Here is a 20,188-nt window from a genome sequence, read left to right on the forward strand (position 1 = left end):
CACAAGCTAAATAAGACTTAAGGACGGCCAATCCCAATAAATAGGAGAAAACAAAGACGGAAACGACCCATTCAGGAGGAGAAAGCAGTCTCTCTCTCCTTTACTATATTCCCTCATGATTCTGGCAAGACCACTGGGAGATTGATGTCTCTGTCTTTTTCATACCTTCTGTGACTGCTCAGCGAGGCACCGGGCTCCACGAAACTAGCCAAATTCCTAAATGATGAATGTACACTAGTGCATCCACTGGGACAAGAAACGAATCTAATATCTGCAGAGAGAGGAGGTTGATATTGAAAATCATCTGGAATTTTGCCTGGCCTGATATTGGAAATCCTTATTCTAATTGCATGAATGAATTGAATGCTCTGTTTTGATAAATCCACTCTGCCAGCAAGGGAATTGTATAAATGAAGCATCACAGATCCGTTTGTGTTTACCGCATGTGTGTGTCTGTTTGTGAGTGTGTCTGTGCCCGTAAGTCATTTTCATACTCGTCCTGTGCCGTTCTTGATTGCTTGTTTACTCAAGCAAAAACTCTGTTCACAATGTTAACATATAAAATAAATGAAACTCTGACGAGATCTTCCACCCACATATTACAACATATCAAATAGTCGTAAGAGGAACATTTTTCAAAATATCAGTCACCTTATGGAGAAATGGGAGGCAGCATATCAGTATAGAAAACCATTTTTATTTCTCATAAGGCTGTCCTGTAATGTACTTATAGCTACTGGGGGATAACTATGTTTCTCCTTTGTGACTAATACTTTCTCACTGTCACTTTGAATAAATCATCTCTCTGGTGTGTGTAAGAGGAACATCTACATTACAGACACTCTCACCCGTGACCACTCTCCGCTGCAGAAACGTAATTGTCCTATTATGGTCAGAGTTTCTCTGATGTGTCTGAGGGGAAAGGTCACGGGTGGGTGTTGCTGCTTTCTTTAGTGAGGCAGTTCTATACAGTGTTTTCCTCAGCTTTACTGAAACAACAAGCGCTTTCTGGAGTAACCAAACAACATTGCTGAATGACAAAAGTGAGCAGAACTTATTTTTATGATTCCGTTGTGGCTTTTTCCCCCCAACGCGAAGCAGTCCTAGACACACCGCACTGTGACGACAGCCTCTGGCTTACGTTCAAGGGTTATTCAGGATTCCAACACGGGCTTGAAATCTGTAAATATATTTTTCAGCTTCTTGGATCTGTCAGCTTAACATGTAATGTATTTATATATGTGTATATATACACAAATTATCTTACATACAAAGAAAAGAAGTGCTCATGAATTTACACTGGGCATGCCCACCAATAAAAGTCAGAATGTTCGTCGTGGAGGATGAGCGTGAGGCCATGGGGTTGACCCTAAAGCCTCTCTGAGAGTCTTCATTAATCGACCTTTCTAGCGGTAACAGCTGACAGTTTCCTCGGTGCAGCCACAACAAAGCCATCAGTCTCAGTTAGTGAGTCAAATACAAATGCTTTCCACACAGAAATAAAAATAAAGCGACGTAATTTCCCCCAATGTGCCCTCAGTTCCACAGATTCAGGTTCAGGTCTATGAAAGTTTGCCAACACGTTCACCCTCAGACGGGCGGGGAGAACGTCTTCAAATTATGTTTTAACAACCTCTAAATAGCCCCTCCTAAGCTGCTTCAGTTCTGAATAGGGAAACAGAGTGAGGGAAGAGTAGGTCAGAAACTGGCCACAGCTGTGTGGAAGAGGAGAGTCACCAACATGGAGCTCATTGATCAAACACGGGATTAGTCTGGTTTCAAATCCTTGGCACCACGCGAGCAAAGCTGTTTTATCTGGGTGGATATCCTTTCTATGGTCCCAGGTAATCCAGTCAGTAGCCGTGGATGTAATAGTTTTAGTCCATTCGATGAGAAGAGAAAGGGTACATGAGGGGAAGGAGCCTGGCGCTGAGCCCTGCAATGGGAGCTCTCTGTTAGGTCCTGGGATGAATCTGCAACACAGAGGAAGAAGAGGAGAGGAGAGAAAACACACATATGCTTAGATCGAACAAAGGCATACAAGTGTGTGAGGATTAGACCCCAAGGAATTGCTTCGTTCGCACGTTTTAAAAAAAAACCCCAAAAAACGAGGGGAGTCTTTTGAGCTGTGGAGGCTTTGTACAGCCCGTCTCACCTCCTGGTTTATGCTGTGACAGAAAACAGAAAAACAGAAAAACAGACAGCTTATATGCTTGGAAACCACACTGAAGATGGAGGGTTATTTGGCCTTTTTATGTGTACCAGGATAAATCAGCAAAATTCTTTGCATAGGAAATCCTGGTGTGTTTCCATGCTGTGCATGTCTGCTTAATGGTATAATTTTTAGCATATTTTTGCCTTTAACATTGAGCAGTTTTGCAGGCCCCCTCACAGCCCGCTCCAGCACCTTCATTTGAACCTTAATAGTCAGCCAGCCAATTTCAAACGACCTGATAAAATAACGTTGGCTTTTCTAAATGGGATTGGGGGCCCCTGCTGTGGAGTCTGAGCTGTCTCTCCATGACTCTGGTTCAGGGACTCTTATTCAGCCCCAGTTGCAGACCTGGACACTTTTCAATGCTGCATTGTACAGCCTTGAGACTGCTATTGAAAGTCCTGCTTTTCAGCATCTTGCTTATCCTGAAGCTCAATAAAAACGGTGCGCACGATGTCTGCAACAGTTACAGTTGTCGAGTTCCTTAATCTCTTTTTATTGTCGCAACAAAAGCATGAAAGAGTTTCATCACATTTCTGACTTATGTTACTGCGAGTTTACATTAAAGAAACATCATGTTTCTCGCACACGGCGGTGCCAATTAGAAATCCCATAATCCTCTTCAACAAAGAAACACACTCATGACATTTCCAGCAGTCTTGGCAGGTGGCAACCAGGTGTATGGATTTAATTATGGAGGGTGCTGTGTTGGACTCTGTAATCTCTAACTCACAGTCAGAGCTCCAGTAACTTGTACATGCCAGTAAGCAAGCCATGTGACTTTATTAGTTCCCCTCCCTCAGTAACAGTAATGTGCACCTATATTCACTCATTCCATTTATGAGGAGGTCTTATGATTAATATCTGAAACCATACGAAAACACGTGCATCTGAAAATATAATGCAGTGCAGCCATAGCCCCGACAGACTTGTTATTGACTTGACAGAATAATTGAATGCAGCGGCAAAGTAAGAATTTTAGCAGGCCATTTATTTCATCTTTGGGCCGTAATTCAATTTTGTTGCAAAACACAGATTCGACACCAGTTGTAAATGAACATCAGCTCATTTATGCAATTTTCAAGAGCCAAGAATCATCCATTATTCTGCCTTTTATTCCCCATCAGAGTGGTGGATTTTGTCTTCAGGACATTTAGTATTTAAAAAATATATATTTAAAGATTTTTTTTCTGGTTTCTCTGCAACATTTCTGGCGGATACCTTAGTCTGGGGCAGATATAGACAGTTTTTGTTGACAGTATTTCAAGAAAATCTGTAACGTGTCTTCTTTTTAAAACATATACCAGATATTAATGCATTAACTAACAGTAGAAGGAAAATATATTTAAAATGTCAGCTGAACACAGAATTGTTCACTCCAAATAATGTTCATTTTTGCATCTATTTTATCCAGTAGCATTTTAATATTTTGTTTACTTCTTTTATAACTTATATGCTGTCAATTGCACAATTTTAAACATTTCATGTAAAGAGAATTTTATAGATTTAACTAAAAGATGCAAATACAACTTCTGGTGTGAGTGGTAACAATCACACTGATTTATTTGTGTTTTAGGGATTTTTTTTTAATCCAGTCATTAAATCGTCTGACAGGAACAGCAGGATTGATGTAGTCACCTTTTAAACTCTTTGAATGATTCACCGCAGCTGTTGTTATGTATGCTTTAAATAGCTACTCGGATTTAATATTTCCTCCTCTGGGTCTCTTTTTCTGTATAGGTTGTCAATTTTTCCCAATGGTTTTAAACACTTTTTACCCCCTCTGGGCTCATCTGTCCAGCATTTGCATATGTATGATCTACTGTCTGGTGACATATCAAAATTACCTCTGCCAGAACAAAAGCAGTAACAGGTTACACCACTGAGGATCACTTTTGGTCTGAAATGCAATCCACCAGAGGTTTGTTAGCGGGAAGAGAAGGGTTGTATGCAAATGTCGTCATTTCAACCCACATATGCATGTAAGAGCGACTAAAAGTGTCCTCTGTTCTCTTTTGTCCCCTTCAAACAAACAGTGCAGCGAGCACAAGTGGAACGCTCAAGGATTTCCTACTTGTTCCCATCTTTGCTGGCAACTTAGGTGTCTGCATTCTAATTTGCTGGGTGCATTAAATTTCAATTTGCTCAGACTTCAGTTAGTAAAAAGACCCAAGGACAATTGCCTTAACAAAAAGATTTAGTGCAAACACAGCCTACCCTTTCCCCTTTCTTGTTTAGTGCTGAACAAATCAATCATGCTTGCTCAGAAACCACTTGGAATAACACTAAAGAGCACCCTCTGAAAACAGAAGACTCCAGACAAGAAAATACATCAAGATCCATTTAATGTGACATTGACAATGGATAAAGAAAAGCAAATGAACATAAATTAATCAGCAGCACTTGGAATGAACTCCTTCACCATTACTATGTATAAATATGTCATAAGGATGACAATCTCGGCACTTTTGGGAGTCTGAACCGCATCTGTCAGTTTAGAGTCTCATCCTTTAAACAAAGTGGATATCTCAAACAATGCACTGTTTATGATTAGTTTATAATTTTTCTGTTTGTCATCGTGATGACATTATACAAAGCTGAAGGAGAAAGAAGCGTTGTCAGGCTCAGAGATGGAATGAATCATTCCTGGGTGAAGCTGGACTGTATGCGGCACGGCCGTTTGGAGTTCATTTTGATCAACTTCAGAGCTCGATCTCCCGATTTGACAAATTAGATGGTGAAGCATCTGCTGGCAGGTCACTTTTGCTCTCGGGCTATCTCACAGATGGGCTACATCCTGTCACAGTGTGTTATTTTGCTTGAAAAAGTGCCCTCTGCTCCTTTTAATAAGGGACTTGCGGCACACTGAACAGCAAGTAAATCATGTCAGACTAGCTGGAGATGGAACACACTGAAAAGTGTGAAAGATGGAGCTTCACTTAAATGTAACGCTTTGCACTCACTAATCTGAACACTTGATAGTGGAAATATTGTGTCTTTATACAGTTTAAACAACTTCTGTAGATGACTAAGAAACGTTTGCTGCAGTGTGAAATCACTAGAAAAAGTTCAAATTCATGGGATGCGGGATGACGCTCGTATTAGATATGTATTACATTCTCGCTTTGATAGTGACAACATATTGATATTCACTCTAGTACACTAACAATGAGGTTATTAAATGAATGTAATTTTTTTTCCTCGCTATCATCAAACGGGGAGGAGAATGAATAAGAGAAAAGATGCTTCGATTACAGCCTCTCTCATTCTGCCTGTCTCTTTTAAGATGTGTAATTGTTTGGAGGGAGCAGAAATGGATTGATCTATTTAGCCAGTGGAGCGGGTAATGCAGATCTATGGTGGGCGAGTGTTTTGGAAGGTGCTCCCCAGCCTCGCTCTCACTGTGACTTCCACAAACAATAGGGCCTGCCTTGTCTGCTGATACAGAACAGGCAATGAAGGGCTCCCTCTCTGAAAGACATAAAGAAAGAAAAGAAGAAACATGGGTGTCAGGCACTGGCTTTTTGCTTGTTGCTTCTTACTTTGAATGCCAATTTTTAGTGAACGATGATGATGATGAAGCCTGTCTTTGGCTGTACATGTACGCACGCCTGTCTCATTGTGTTTCACTTGCGCGTTTCAGAACCAAATAAAAACTTCTAGGTGGAACAAAATGACTAGGAAAAAGAAACCACGCCGCTGTGTTGTGAGTTTGGTGGCTTGTAAAGGAACAAATACAAATGAGGCAATTTGGCCTGAGAGGCAGGTGAATGAGGAATGTTGATTAAAAAAGAGCAGAGTGCAGGATAAAAGCCCTTTCATGTAGCCTGTGGGCTATGCTGTGTGCTGATAGCTGCTTCAACAAGACCCTCTGAGGGGGATCAGGACATCAAGTGGCCTCTGATAAGAAGCCACACAACGAAAAGGGAAGAGATCTGCCCGCCAGCCTCAGTTGTGCACACATGAGTGTACCCGTACAAACACAGACATATCAAACACATCAAACATGTGCGTGCATACACAACTAGGAGCACACACGCATGGAGGAGCAAGTAGCATGTCACAGATTAGTGCCTAATGGGATTGGCAGACCGGTGCAAGGCGCTGTAATCAAACCCACACAGTGGCCGATAGCAAAAAACAGGACATGGAACAAAGGAGGCAATGAAAGGAAGAAGGACAGATCCTGTCATTACACACTGATCACAGACAGCAAGGTTCTGCTAAGAGGCGGACCTGACTCTGTGTGTGTGTGTGTTTCTACAGTGCTCTGTGAATGTGCTGCTATAGCATGCTGTATGCATATGTATGTTAAGCCATCTGCGCACTAAACATTTTACTGATACATGAGCCACAGTTTCTGTAAAAAAACTTTGCAGCAACTTGCTTATTATTTATGCGTGCTCTGCCTGCGCTTGGTGATAAATATTTACAGTGGGTGGCGGTGCGATCAGTATTTGTGTCACGCCTGCCTAATCATGCACAGCATGTAAACACACACTTGATTATTTCGCACTGAGTATTTGGGTTAATGGGAAGTCATTGAACATGAGTTGGTCCCACTCCTACTGCCCAACACTCAAATGCATACAGTGATGTGAGAGAGACGTGAAAACATAGAAGGTAAAAAAAAAAAAAGAGAACAGCTTAAAAAAAGACTAACCTTTACAGAAGCAAGAATGCAGCTCAATTTCTGTTGACGCATCCTCTGCATTTTGCTTCCGGAAGCTAAAAAGGGGAGTATGGCTGGGTGTTCTGCAAAGAGAGGGTCAAGAAAAAGAAGGACACGTGTGTATTCGGTAGAAAAGCACCTGCAGGTCTGACCTTTTTACGCTCTTCTCTTAAGATTTTGACATTAGACCAAAGCCATGTGACAGTATAGCTTTTCCTTCTTTTGTGCGCAGAAATTAACAAACTCGATTTCTGCACCTCAAGAGAGTAAATAAATAAAATAGAATTCACTGCCTCTACTTTACTGTGCCAAAATCTTGAGCCACCCCGCATCGCTTTATATTTTCTTAGGAAAATAGCTAATAGGTGCAATGATTTATTGAAATCTGCAAACATACATTTAGGACAACCCCCACCATCCAAATTGTTTTTCTTTTTCTATCCAGGTATCCTTTTCATGCTCCAAAATGAAGCTGTAATCAATCAGATGCTTTTCCAGATATTATTCCAACATAGATCAAAATCTGATGGTAATTTCTCTTTTAATAATTCCAACAAACTCCAACACCACTGGCTGAAATGCAGCCCTAAACCATGACAGAGCCTCCACCGTGTTTTGCAGATGGCTGTGGACCCTCACTTTTGTACTCATTGATGATACATGCTGATGATGATCTGAACCAAATTTGGATTCAGCACTCCGTAAGACTTTTCAGTTCAGTTCTTGTGCCTCTTCTCCCTGTTTCTCTTCATTAAGATCAGATTATTGACAGCCACACTTCCACTGAGACTGTAGTGAACATTTCTGATGAAGCTTTAGAGAACAGTAGATGAGCTGAATAGCCAGAGGCATCTCTCAGGTCTTGGCTGGATATTGTTTACCTGCTGTAGATCATTTTTGGGCCTGTCAGTTCTTTGTTTGTCCTCTACTTGCCTGGTTTCCTAAATTGTTTTAACACAATGCACACCATGTTGACAATAGCACTTTGGGAATGATCTTGTTGGTGCAAAAATATTTTATGCCTGTTAAACTGTGTTATTATAAGTGTTTTTCATAGTTTTGACTAAAGAATTAGGAAGAAGTCACATGCTTTTGCAAAAGGCTGCTAGTCATAAAGTGTCTAAAGATATGATTTATAATCAGTTCTTTGCTAAGTTGTCTGCGATGTGGCAATATAATAATATAATACAGATGCAGTTCATATAATACTATTTGGCTGATTTATGAGTCAGCGTTAAGCGACTCATCCAAAACACAAAACAGAGAGCGCAGGTATAAGGGCTGGACTGGAGAATTAGTGAAAAAGAAATGTCAGAAAGCCTGCCCAAGACATTTTTAAATACTTGGCTCCTTTGAAGTGAAATACAAAGAAATGACAGGTTGCTCAAGACTTTTGAACAGTACTGTTCATAAGACAGCGATCATTTTAAATTGACTTTCTTCACATTACGCAGTGGGCTGCATTGATACTTCTAGATCAGGGGTGGGCAATCTCAGTCCACGAGGGCCGGTGTCCCTGCAGGTTTTAGATCTCACCTTGGGTCAACACACCTGAATCACATGATTAGTTCTTTACCAGGCCTCTGGAGAACTTCAAGACATGTTGAGGAGCTAATTTAGCCATTTATATCAGCTGTGTTGGTTCGAGGACACATCTAAAACCTGCAGGGACACTGGCCCTCGTGGACTGAGATTGCCCACCCGTGTTCTAGATGCTTTCTAAAGAGTAAACCAAGTACTGTGCCTTACCTTGACAAGCTGGCAAGACCCCATTCGATCAACTTCTTTCTGAAAATTTTAAGCCTGCGATGGCTGTGAGGGGCCCCTTTGAAAGCTTTATGTCTATTTGCTGGCACATAAATCTACAGAACAACCTTGGGAAGCCCCATGACGTCTAGCCTTCACTGGCTGTTCCCCGTTTCTCTACTATCACATTAGCCTCTGCTGCTATTCAAAGTCATTGTCACCAAGCACTGGAAGGGAGAAAGGGGGTCAATTAAGTGAATACAAATCAGGTGATCAACTTGTCACAGTGCTGGACTGCTGGCTTCGAGGACTAAACTCTACATTATTTTTGCATACTGCAATCGAAGTGAGTGCACAAAGCTGAAAAAGCAGTGGAGGAGCAGAGCAGCCATTAACTTTATGTCGTTGACAAGTGTGGCCTGAGGCAGATCCCACCTGTTTGTTTACCACCTGCTTTATATTTATTTATTTTTTTACTACTATGGGCCATTAGATAGGTTGCTTACACTGAACAAAACCAACCTTGTTATAGAGAGGGCACAGCTTTTGGATGAATTTCTTTACAGTGCTATTTCAGCACATTTATATGGGTTTGAAAATCTGCGTTTCAATGTGTGCAGCAGCAGGCAGTTGACAAGTTCAAGAAAAACGATTACATTTAAAGTTGTCTGGCTATATCCCATGCATTGTGCGGAAACGGTGTAAGTGTGCCGTGTCGTATGGTTGGTTAGGTGTGCATTTCTACTCGCAGCACAGAAATGACAAACACATGCATGTAAAGTATGCGTAGAATAGCTTCTCTGTATTATGAGTGTGTGTGTGTGCATGCAGATGGAGGCAGCTGAACTTAAGTGTGTGTGGTTTCTCACCCTTGTGGTCTTGATTTTGTTCCCAGAGGAGCACATCCATCCAGAGTTGTCAGGCAGAGTCTTACACTCTTCTCCCTCCAGACACGGTTCCATCTCACACCACCATTTCCCAATTACAATGGACGCTGTGAAAGATGAGCACAGACACATAACAAAGCAGCATTAGTTTAGACACATAGTTCCCTGCCCTCCAGCCCCGCATCCACTCATAAACTGGACTTCCCTTCTACTTGAGACATGAAATACAGAAGGAAAAAGAAATAAATAAAATGGGAAAAAGATTTATTTGTGCCTGCATGTGTTTCACTTCAGTACAGCTGTTATTGCTGGTTCCCTCCACTCCTCTGCTCTTTGTTTCACTGTGTGTGTTTCCGCTTCATTGTGTGATCCGTGTGCAAAGTTCCATCCACACACAAAGAACAGAGCGGGACAGACAGTGACTTTAAAGTAAAGACAACCACAGCTGAGTTGGAGAACAGGGGAAAATGAGTGTTTAAATAATAAGTCAAGTGTCAAAATCACAATTGCTGGGATTAGAAAAGAAAGTTTACTTTATTGTTCCCCATGGGGGAAATTCCTCACTGCATTTAACCCATTCACTCAGTGAAGCAGTGGGCAGCCATTGGGCACCCGGGGAGCAGTGTATAGGGACTCATGGGTACCTCAGGGTAGCTGTTCAGGGGAATCGAACTCTCAACCTTCTAATCATGGGGCCACCACTCTACCTACTGAGCTATCCCTGCCCCTGTAAACCTGTAACATATGTACTGTATGTACATATGATTTATCACAAATCCCATTTCACTCCCCTGTGAATGTAATATTATGTTCTCTGTTTGCATTTGTTTCATGTGTCATGTTCAAAGTACGTTACTCATACCTAACTTAGTGGAACCATAGTGGAATTTTCACTAAGAAATAATGAAGTACTTGAAAAGGCACTGCAGGCTAGTAATGGTAATGACAAGACTTGAAGAAATGGAAGCAGGATGCATTGAAAAGCAACAAATTCAGTTTGTAAAATGTGGGGATAAATCACTGTTTAAAGGACTAATTTAAAAAAATTGTGTTATTTTCAAGATTGTGTTTTTCAAATAGGCATGGAAAGCATAAAATGTATAGTAACATACAATTTAAAAACATAAGGATTAGTATTCGAAATGTGGGTGGACTCGCACATGCAGAAAACTCCCACACAAACATATTTGGTGTGCAAATTATCCACACAGGCAGAATTGTGAGCACTTACACAGACGCAACCACACATTATATTACGAGCATCTCCAGAGGAACATCCAGCAGTGTCTCTAAATGAATATTTTTCCTCCTCTTTGGCCTCAGAGCAATTGTATTGTTGCTGCATGGGTACTTTAGCTGTTGACAATAATGTCTTATACCAACAGAAATTAATCATTATTTTGTTTTGATATAGCTACATTGCATGAAGGGGAGCAATCTCATTTTTAATCAAAACTAATTGCCTCTCATCAACTGAATTCTTCCTCCAGCTATTTAACAAAAGCAAATATGTTCTCATCTTCACAACAAGATGTCTTTCCCTCCCCTTTTTCCATTCCTCTCTCTCTCCCTCTCTGTCTGTAGGTACATATTTTTTTTTTTTTTTTAACCCAAAGTATATATGGCATGTTAAAGAGCACCATACATGCACTTTCTAGCACTCAAATCTTTTTAAGTAGTAATTATGGTAAATGATAAATGGCCTGTATTTGTATAGCGCTTTACCCTAAGGACCCAAAGCGCTTTACACATCCAGTCATCCACCCATTCACACACACATTCACGCACTGTGTTAAAAAAATTACTTTGTTACTTCTTCTAATTAACTTACTTCGGTCCATATGTTTTTATAGTTGCAAACCACCAGCCTCCTGGGTGTTTCATAGCTTGTGCGTCACTGAGCATTATAGTGCTTATACCATTGCTACTTGCCAACAAACTGCCATATGTAATACAACTGAAAATACAACTAAAAATATCAGTTACTCATTTTCAAATATAGCTCATTTTGATCTACGCTTCCACATTAAAATCCCTCCTGGTTGTCCCAAGTGTAATACACATTAAAAACTGCATAAATGGGTTTTTCGCTGAGAAGCTTCGTGTCTTTTTTTTGAGCTTGTCGTTGGTGGTTACACAAACAACTCTAGTTCTCGCGAACTTACACTGAGGCTCAGCTATTCCTTCCTTTGCCTACGCTTTGATACAGGGATTAATCAGGTTACGAAATGCTAATCTTCACCTTACAACCAATAAGAATTTTAAATGGCCATCATCTAAGGCTGCTGAATTGGAATTTACTTTTCTTTTATTGAATAATAACAAAATCACAAGTTCTTCGCTTGATTGATTCAAGTGGGTGTGAATGTATCAAATTGACTTTAAACATAAAAGAAAATACCAGAACCAGCCCAGGCTGTAGTTTAGATTCAGTTGAGAATACGGGGTAACATCCTTCCCTGTGCATTTTATATTTTTGTAGTATTTTTGTCTTTTAAATTTTTAAATTCCACTCTAGGTTCCCACTGCAATTTGTCAGAGTGGGAACCTCTCTTCAAGTTACTGTAAATCCCAGCACAAATCAAAACCAGTCTTTCAAAGTCAAGCTGTGATTCATTTATTAACCATGAAGTTTGAAAAAAGAAACTTTTTGTTTTTCACACTCCTCCGTTAGAGCCTTCTGACAGAAAAAGTTAAAACTTCAAAGCAGGTTTTCAGATGATAAGTGATCTCTTGTCCCAACAGAGATTTTGCAGCATGCACTGTGCTTTCTTAAATTCACTCTTTAAAGAGCATCTTTCCTTTTATCTTGTTGACGCAAAGAGGACGTGAAGGTCAAATTATTGGGTAAATACAATGAGTTAAAACTGTATCATTTCATTTTCCAAACCTTGTTTTTTTTTTTCTGAACCATTTGGAAAATATACTTTTTTACCCTCCAGCATGTGTTGCCAAGGTTACAGACCAACCACCAATCAATTGTGAGCATGAGCAACATGTCGTCTCTACCTGATGGAAGAAGACTGTTAAAGTGCTGTCCCTCACAGCACAGAGTGTGCTACAGTTCAGTGTGAACCAACACACACATACATATACACCAGAGAGAGACTGGACCACTGCTGTTCAGTAAACTCACCATGTTATGTTGTCTTCTCCTTCATTTTTTTCCCTCCATGAGCCCCAAGAATACTAAATACAGGAACGAGAGCATCCACTAACCGGCTGTAAATTCTCCCTTTGGCTTCCCCTGTGGCTGTTTACCTTATACACTAATTACATGTTGGTCCACCATAAACTGTGCTTCCTTATCTTGGCTTTCTCCATGTCTTAAATATTTCCCATGTTTAATTGTGTTTACATTGAGCTGTTTTAGGTGCCAAATCATAAGTATGCAGGAAGCCTTCATTAAGCTGCAAATCAGAACTAGACTTGAGGAGATGTGTTTTCTACTGAGTGATGATGATGTGTCGGTGTTATCATTCTGCTAGCCCTCTCCCGTCACTCCAGAGAGTGAACAGGAAGCCAAAAAGTTGTTTTTCAATACCCCAACAACCCAGGAGGATTTATAGCCAACAATGTGAATACTGAGTTCACTTGAAATTGAAGAACGGTAAAGGAGTGTCTGGCAAAACAAAAATCAATTCCTTTAAACCAAACCAGGAAGACAAACAAACAAACAAAAAACAGGAAAAGGCAGAAAAAGAAAGATGAATAAAAAGAAGTAAAAACGAGGTGGGAGATTAAAAAGCTGCATCACATGAGAACTGCTTCGCAGTGAATTGACTTTCTTCTAACCCTGAAATGCTTCCACATGAAGTAGATTGTTCATACAGCAGTCTAAAAAAAACGCATTGAATGCAAAAAGTTTGTTTTTCTGTTTTTTTATTCATCCCTCAATTTTCATTTCGTTTAGGGGCAGCTGTAGCTAGGAAGGTCAGTGGCTCGAACCGTGGCTCCTCCAGCGAGGATGTCAAAGTATCCTTGGGCAAGATGAACCCCAAATTGGCCCTGATGCATCTATTGGAGTGTGAGAGGGTGTGTAAATCTTAGACAAAAGCGCTCGAAGTAATAAAATGAAGTGTTATGGAAATGGTGAATGAGGCTTGTGGAAGGCAGCAGTTTGAGCTGAAGCAGAAAAGCACTATGCGTGTACCAGTCCACTTTATTAACGACTAATGTAAAAATATGCAGTGTTTATAATTAGGGAAGAGCCATAATTCTAGCTGACTGTTCGCACTTGTTACTTGCTGATTATTAATGATTTTTTTTTGCTAATTTGTAAATGGTTATTATATTGAAGAAGATTTACCACTTTGTTTGCAGCATTCAAGTGTATCAGTAACACTGATATGAGGCCTCATTTTCAGTACTGTACAAAAGTCTTAAGCTACCCCTCATTTTTTATATTTTGCCAAATTACAGAACATTTTCAGAAAGAAGCTGATTGAATTAGGGTCTTGCCAGCCTGTCATTGTGAGATGAGGACTTGATTTACTTTGAAATCCATCTATAAGTTTCAGTTTATCCACCCATCATTTATTTGCCTTTTGGTTTCAAGGAGCCAGACTTTATTGCAATTCTTAAAGTGGTCTTTACTGGGTTTCCTGAAGGGCAAAGTTTTTCTATTGACATTAGCAGCTTTTTCACTCATTGTACCATTTTTAGAAGATTTTCTTTGCCTGTTTTTTGTGCTTGTTAATTTACTTAACCTTAATCTATGAATCACTCAAGAATAAATAAGGCACCTTGCTCAAGGACTGAATCAGTTTAGTGTGTAACAGACACTTAAATTGTATCTTAGTCACTCTGTTACTTGTCACAAAAACACACAATTTCTTTCCATTCTTTAGTTGAAGCTAGGAAAAATGCCAAAGATCAAACAGTTGGACAGGCATAAAATAGTGTTTTTGAAACAACAAGTAGAGGTAAAGAGGTATTAGCTGAAAACCTGGCATATATTGTCATGGTGTGCAGTGGGTTCTTAAAAATGTTTTGATGAAAGTTGTAGAGGACAAACAATGACGCAGCAGGACTAAAAATCTACAGTAGAACGATATAAGAAAGTCTGAGAGATGCATCTGACCCTTCAGTTGGTTTACTTACTGTTCAGTTAAGCTTCAGCAGAAATGGTCTCAGCTGAGGGGTTTCTATCAAGAAGCCATTCTTCAGGAAGGGAAACGAGTAGAAAAAGCTGATGTATGTCAAATTACGCAAAAATCTGACTGAAAATCAGTGGCAACAGGTATGACTGAGAGACTAATCAAAATTTGTCATCAATATTTATGGAGGAAGTCAGGAGAGAGGTACAACAGTGAGTGTCTACATCCACCTGTAAAACATGCAGTGATGGGAATAACGCCGTTACTTATAACGTCGTTACTTATAACGGCGTTACTTATAACGCCGTTACTTTTTTCAGGAACGAGTAATCTGACTAATTACTATTTCTATCGTTACAACGCCGTTACCATTACTCACAAGAAAATGCTGTTTTTCAACAAACAGATGGTTGAAGCTGTCTTCTGCTTACCGCACCTTATATCAGTTGCATGGAAGTAGCTGAGCTAAGTAATCTGGGCGCTACAGCTTTAAGCAGCTGCGTGCGCTCCCGCGGACGGCAATCACTTTCTGGCACAACAACACCTGGAGCTAAGGGGGGCAAAACAATCGCATGAATGCTGCTGTTTGACTGAGGAAGAATAAAGTAGTCGTGGTAAGCCAATCACATGACCACTTCAAGATGACAAAGCAACGAGGTTATATACACCAGTTTTTAAATTGTGTTGATAGGCCACGTAAAACCACAGTCATGATAAACAATATATACATGGTGTTTTTTCCGGAATAATTTCGACAGCGCTAGCAAGCACTCTCTGCTTATGACCAAAAATAAATAAATAAATAAAACAAAACAAAACAAAAAACAGTCCTTTCGTGTTGGTGAGAAAATATACAATGTCGACCAATCAAAAAATTATATGGCAACATGAAATTTGATTGTTTAGGAACAGGGGGAAGTTTTAGGAGTGATGGCGAGAGAGAGAGCGCGAGTAAAAAAAAAGAGAGAGTGCGTGAGTTTTGAGATGTGACAGATTTGTGACGTTTAGCATGTGTGGAGTGTGTAGTTACTGTGTTGTCTTGTGTAGTCAATGTTTAGTGTAGTGCATAGTTTTGTGTTGTGTGTCAGAACAATGAGGCGACTGCTGAATGTTACAGGTGCTGCCAAAAAGCAACCAAAGGCAGATTACAGTGTAAACGGTGTCTCCAGGTAGAAAACAGGAGGAGTGATACACCTGCTGCTGTCAGACCTGCAGGTATCAGGCTGTGATGTTCTCCTTTATAGTGGACAGAAATTATTTTTTTTGGAGTGGCACAAATAATTTGTGTGGCAACTTATTTAATGGAAAACACCTGATTGTTCTGTAAATAGTTTGAAATGGTTATAAAGAAAAAAGGTGAAAGGTATGGCTGCAAATAATTTTGCTTGCAAAACGTGTGCGTATCATTTTAAACTTTATATTAAATTTATATTTTCATTTAAAGTTATGAAATATGATTCATTAAACATGTTTGTGGTTGTTACAGTAAAGAATATAACTTTTTCTACTTGGATTTTATGTTTTTTTGTCAGATTTTAGATCAGTGGTGTAAATATAGTGTATCAAAATGAAAACATAGCTGTAAATTCAGACATGTGAGGTTTAGAATTAATTACTTTTTCAAAGTAACTTGCCCAACACTGAAAACATAGTGGAGGTTCTGTAATGGTTTGGGATTGCATTTCATCCCGTCGTGTTGGAGATCTGGTCAAAACTGATGGAAATATTAATGCACAAAAATATGATCAGATTTTGACCAACCATGTAATACCATCTGGGAAGTATCTGACTTTCAAGTACTTCATTTTCCAGCATGACGACAATCCCAAAAACACTGCCACTCCAGTAAAAGCATCCCTGAATAGAAAAAACACCATCAGTCATGTATGCCTCCTCACCGCTGAGCTTCTTAGACTTGTAGAAACTCTGTTTTTGCCTTAAGTTACTTCCATGTATGTTTGCATATCAATAAAATGCTACATGCATTTCCGATTTTCCTAGCAATATAAAGAAATGGGTGGCTAAAAGTACTGCATATTATTGACCTTTCCTTCCACCTTCAGTTTGTTTGTTTGTTTAGTTGCTTCATTGTAAGCTCTTCTGCACAGGACTTTTTAATGCTAAAATCTGCTTTTCATTTGAACTCTCTCATGTTCTTGTAACATTAACTTAAAATGACCCTTACTTGTTTTAGATTGAACTTGATTGAAACTACACATGAAAGCCCACGGGTTTACATACTGAACTTGGACAATCTATTGCATATCTTTTTTTATTTTAAAAAAGCCCCTTTCACTCAATAATTTCCATGTTGTTACATTACAAACATCATTCTGCGTATTGAACTTCCAGTGTAACCTTCAACGGTCAGAATTATCTTTTATGTGTGTGTTTATGTGTGTTTTAAAGCCAATCATGCTCTAATATAATGTATATTGAAACCTTCAGTGAAGAAATAGGTACAGTGATTGAACATAGAGAGAACGCTGCTATTTTTGGGTGTATCACTGCTGTGGATTAAAAATGTATTTATAATCGATGTACATGTAGTGGACATGTAATGTTACCTTTGTTTTGAGATCAGCTACTACATATGTATATATAATATGTAAGGATTGAGGTATTAGAAAAATAATTACCAAAAAACTACATAGACATTGATAATTGTGGCACCTTAGGCATGTATTTTTTTTCATGGCCTTGTTGTTGGCACTCTTTCTTATTTTTCACTCCCTAGCATGTTCAACCATTCTGTTCTGTTCGTTGAGCCTTGGACGAGGAGTATTCACAGTCACCAACAACTGCTTCAAGTTAGAATTTTAAGTATCTTTCTCCATTCTTTAGCTTCAAAATAAATTTGTCAGCCAGAGAGAGTGCTAAAACATATCAGCATATCAGCAAACTGAAGCAGTGGTGCAGGGCTGTGGTAAAAAGTATATTGGTATAGTTATTCCACCGCACAGACCACCTGATGTGGAAGAGTCACCATCTCTTAAAAAGGCACTTTATCATAATCTTAATTAACATCTTGACAGCTTCTCATCTTGCAATAAAAGTAAAAATTTAATGAGCAGTGACTATGAAATACATCTTATTAACGTTCATGCTTTAATTTATTATTGCCATCGGTATATTTTTCGCTGTATGAGAACAACAATGGCTCAAGAAAACCTCAGAAAGCGCTCTTAATGACATGTCTTTACACCAGTAGCACAAAGAAAAAATAGACAGTCCCAAGCCCAGTGGGAACACAGACACTACATGTACACGGCTGTGCACCGGCCAGGACATCGGGCTTTGACCTTGACCAATGGAGAAGAGGGATCTCTGGGCTGGGATCCATGCATCACTCTCTGGTGACCACTGACCTCCAACAGTCGTTTTACTTAACTGCTCTCTGTGCAGTCGTCAGCATAGAGGGTATAACCTTTGTTCCAACATCAGCAAACTTTACTCCTCCTCTGTGACGGTTGGGGAGTGAAAGGGAGTGTGTTGGGGGGGGGTGGGACTTATGCTGGGCCACTGTCCGAAATCCTCCTTGGTGGCCATCCATTAATTTTCAGATCCATCTGTTTACAAGATGAAGGCGCTGAATGTGATTTAAAGCACCATTACAAATTAAAACCATCCTCACATATTACCATAAAATAGCTGCATTAGGGTGTCAGCGATAACAGATGGTCTTCGAATAATCAACACACGGACAGGAGGGGTGTTTGATTCAAGATGTCAGCGATGTAGCAAGCTGGAGTCTTTAGCTTTGATAGACAAACAACTGAGAATGGGACTTGATTGAAAAACATGAAGCGATGGACATTTTTACAAGTGCATCTGTCAGATCACTGTTAGCGGGTTTTGTGATGGATTGAACTTGCTAACACGTCCCTGCCACGTAGCAGAATGTTTGAACACCTTGACGAATGAGGAAGAGAATTGATCCTTTTCTGTGCCAAAATGTGAATACGTGTCTGTAGGTTCAATGAATAGTTAATGTTAGTCACTTGGCAGACTTTTATAAAATTAATCACAGCAAAGACGGCAGCTTTCCGTTTCGTGATCTATCTGTAATGCGATGGCATCTGGTATTTTGAGTTTGTGTGTGTTTTTCCCTTTATCTAAGTTAACCAGAGCTCTTCAAATGCCCTGAAAATTCACCTATTAACAAAAGAAAGGTCCAATCAATCATCCATTCATATAATCATGCACACAAGCAAACAGTCGATCAAATTATCCCCCTCTCACGTTCAAAGAATTAGAAGGACCCGCTTTCATCTTAATGAGATGGAGTTATAAATGCAAGTATTTTGCCACAGTGAAGCACTGGAAGGGTCACAGGAGCATGAAACAAATGAAGCAATTGTATAATTATGCGAGGATTGAGACTTGAACCCCTGAACCTGAGGTCAGCTTCAGATAGTCATTATTCTACATTAATCTTTGCCCCTCTCTGAAAAGAGAGAGCCAAGATTTGATTAGCTATTCAGAAAATATTGTTTAGCTTTCTAATCATAGCTTTAGTGAATTTCTGAATTTGTAATGGACACCCTGGCACAGCAGCACCTGCAGACCAAAAGTCCAGGGTCTCCATATTTTTATTCTCAGCACGTGTTTTAAAACTCACATTAATTCTCATAAATGCTGCAAACTATTTTTCTATGATGCGCCTCCATTTCACCAGTCAAGTGAAACTGGGAACCACACAGTTACAAGTACAAACATCCATAAAAGCCTAACGTAGAAATACTGGCAGTTGCTGGGCGGGTATTACAGAGTAATGCTGGTTAAAACTACTCCATTTATGACATAACTGGCATTAAATTACAGTATTTAATAACTTCCACTCACTATCAGTACTCTATTTTACAAGCAATGCAGTATCTAAATATTTCATTTCCAATGTGTCTTAACTTAAATGTGCAGTAAGTGTAACTCTGTGGTTCTGTCTGTGAACGTGTATATTTTTATTTCCATTTCTTTATGTGGGTAAAAATCCGACTGCTGCTCCCACACAGGTGACATAGATCTTGCTGTGGGTCCCTTCTCTCAGCTCACTGTGGACTTGTTACTCTGATAGTGAGACTAAGGAAGGCGATGCCATGTTGCTTAAAAAGCTGAGAGAAGTGGTTAGAGAAGGAAGAAAACTATGATGACCTTTAAACCTCAGCTCAGGGTCAGATGCTTTTCCTTGCAGGTTCACAGGTTAGAGCCTAATCACATCATCAGTGCTGTGAGAGCTCAGTGGGATGTGACAACAGTGTAGGAGAAAATGTTCTTCACAATCATTATCTTCACTCCCCCCTCCCGGAAAAAAACATCTTTTTGTGACCCAGGAGGATTTCAGTGTTTGTTAGTCTTGCCTTGTGTGCGTTAAAGCAAGAGAAAGATGTTTTTGTTGTACAGTACACTCTAATATGCTCCTTCTGTCCATACCCTCGAGCTCTATCTGCAGCAGGTTCGTGTCTTGGCAACCACATACAATTACAGTAGCAGGGGGTCTGTGAAGCAGTGAGACCTGAACTGTGGGAGCTGAGATTTTATAACAGGAAGACTTTGCTGTTCTTGGTTGTCA

The 20,188-nt window shown here is 39.7% G+C and overlaps 1 protein-coding gene across 4 annotated transcripts in view; it reads right to left on the bottom strand.

Moving 5' to 3' along the window:
• Positions 1-683: 683 nt before the first annotated feature.
• The window catches only part of tafa1b (TAFA chemokine like family member 1b), a 115,637-nt gene continuing 96,132 nt past the window's right edge, over positions 684-20,188 (bottom strand). For 2 of the 4 annotated variants that reach the window (XR_004843423.2, XR_015719029.1), the window contains exons 4-6: positions 9,503-9,627; positions 6,879-6,970; positions 684-1,973 (exon numbers count right to left, since the gene is read on the bottom strand). Coding sequence is in view for 1 of the 4 variants with exons in the window: in XM_006784617.2 (XP_006784680.1) it covers positions 1,956-1,973; positions 9,503-9,627 (143 nt within the window). In the remaining 3 variants the exon portion in view is untranslated. Of the gene's footprint in view, positions 1,974-5,571; positions 5,687-6,878; positions 6,971-9,502; positions 9,628-20,188 lie in introns of those variants that run through there. The other 2 variants (XR_004843424.2, XM_006784617.2) reach the window with 2 other exon arrangements.

This window comes from Neolamprologus brichardi, chromosome 5 (assembly GCF_056152115.1).
Source record: "Neolamprologus brichardi isolate AB-2024 chromosome 5, ASM5615211v1, whole genome shotgun sequence".
Classification (NCBI taxonomy): Eukaryota; Metazoa; Chordata; class Actinopteri; order Cichliformes; family Cichlidae; genus Neolamprologus; species Neolamprologus brichardi.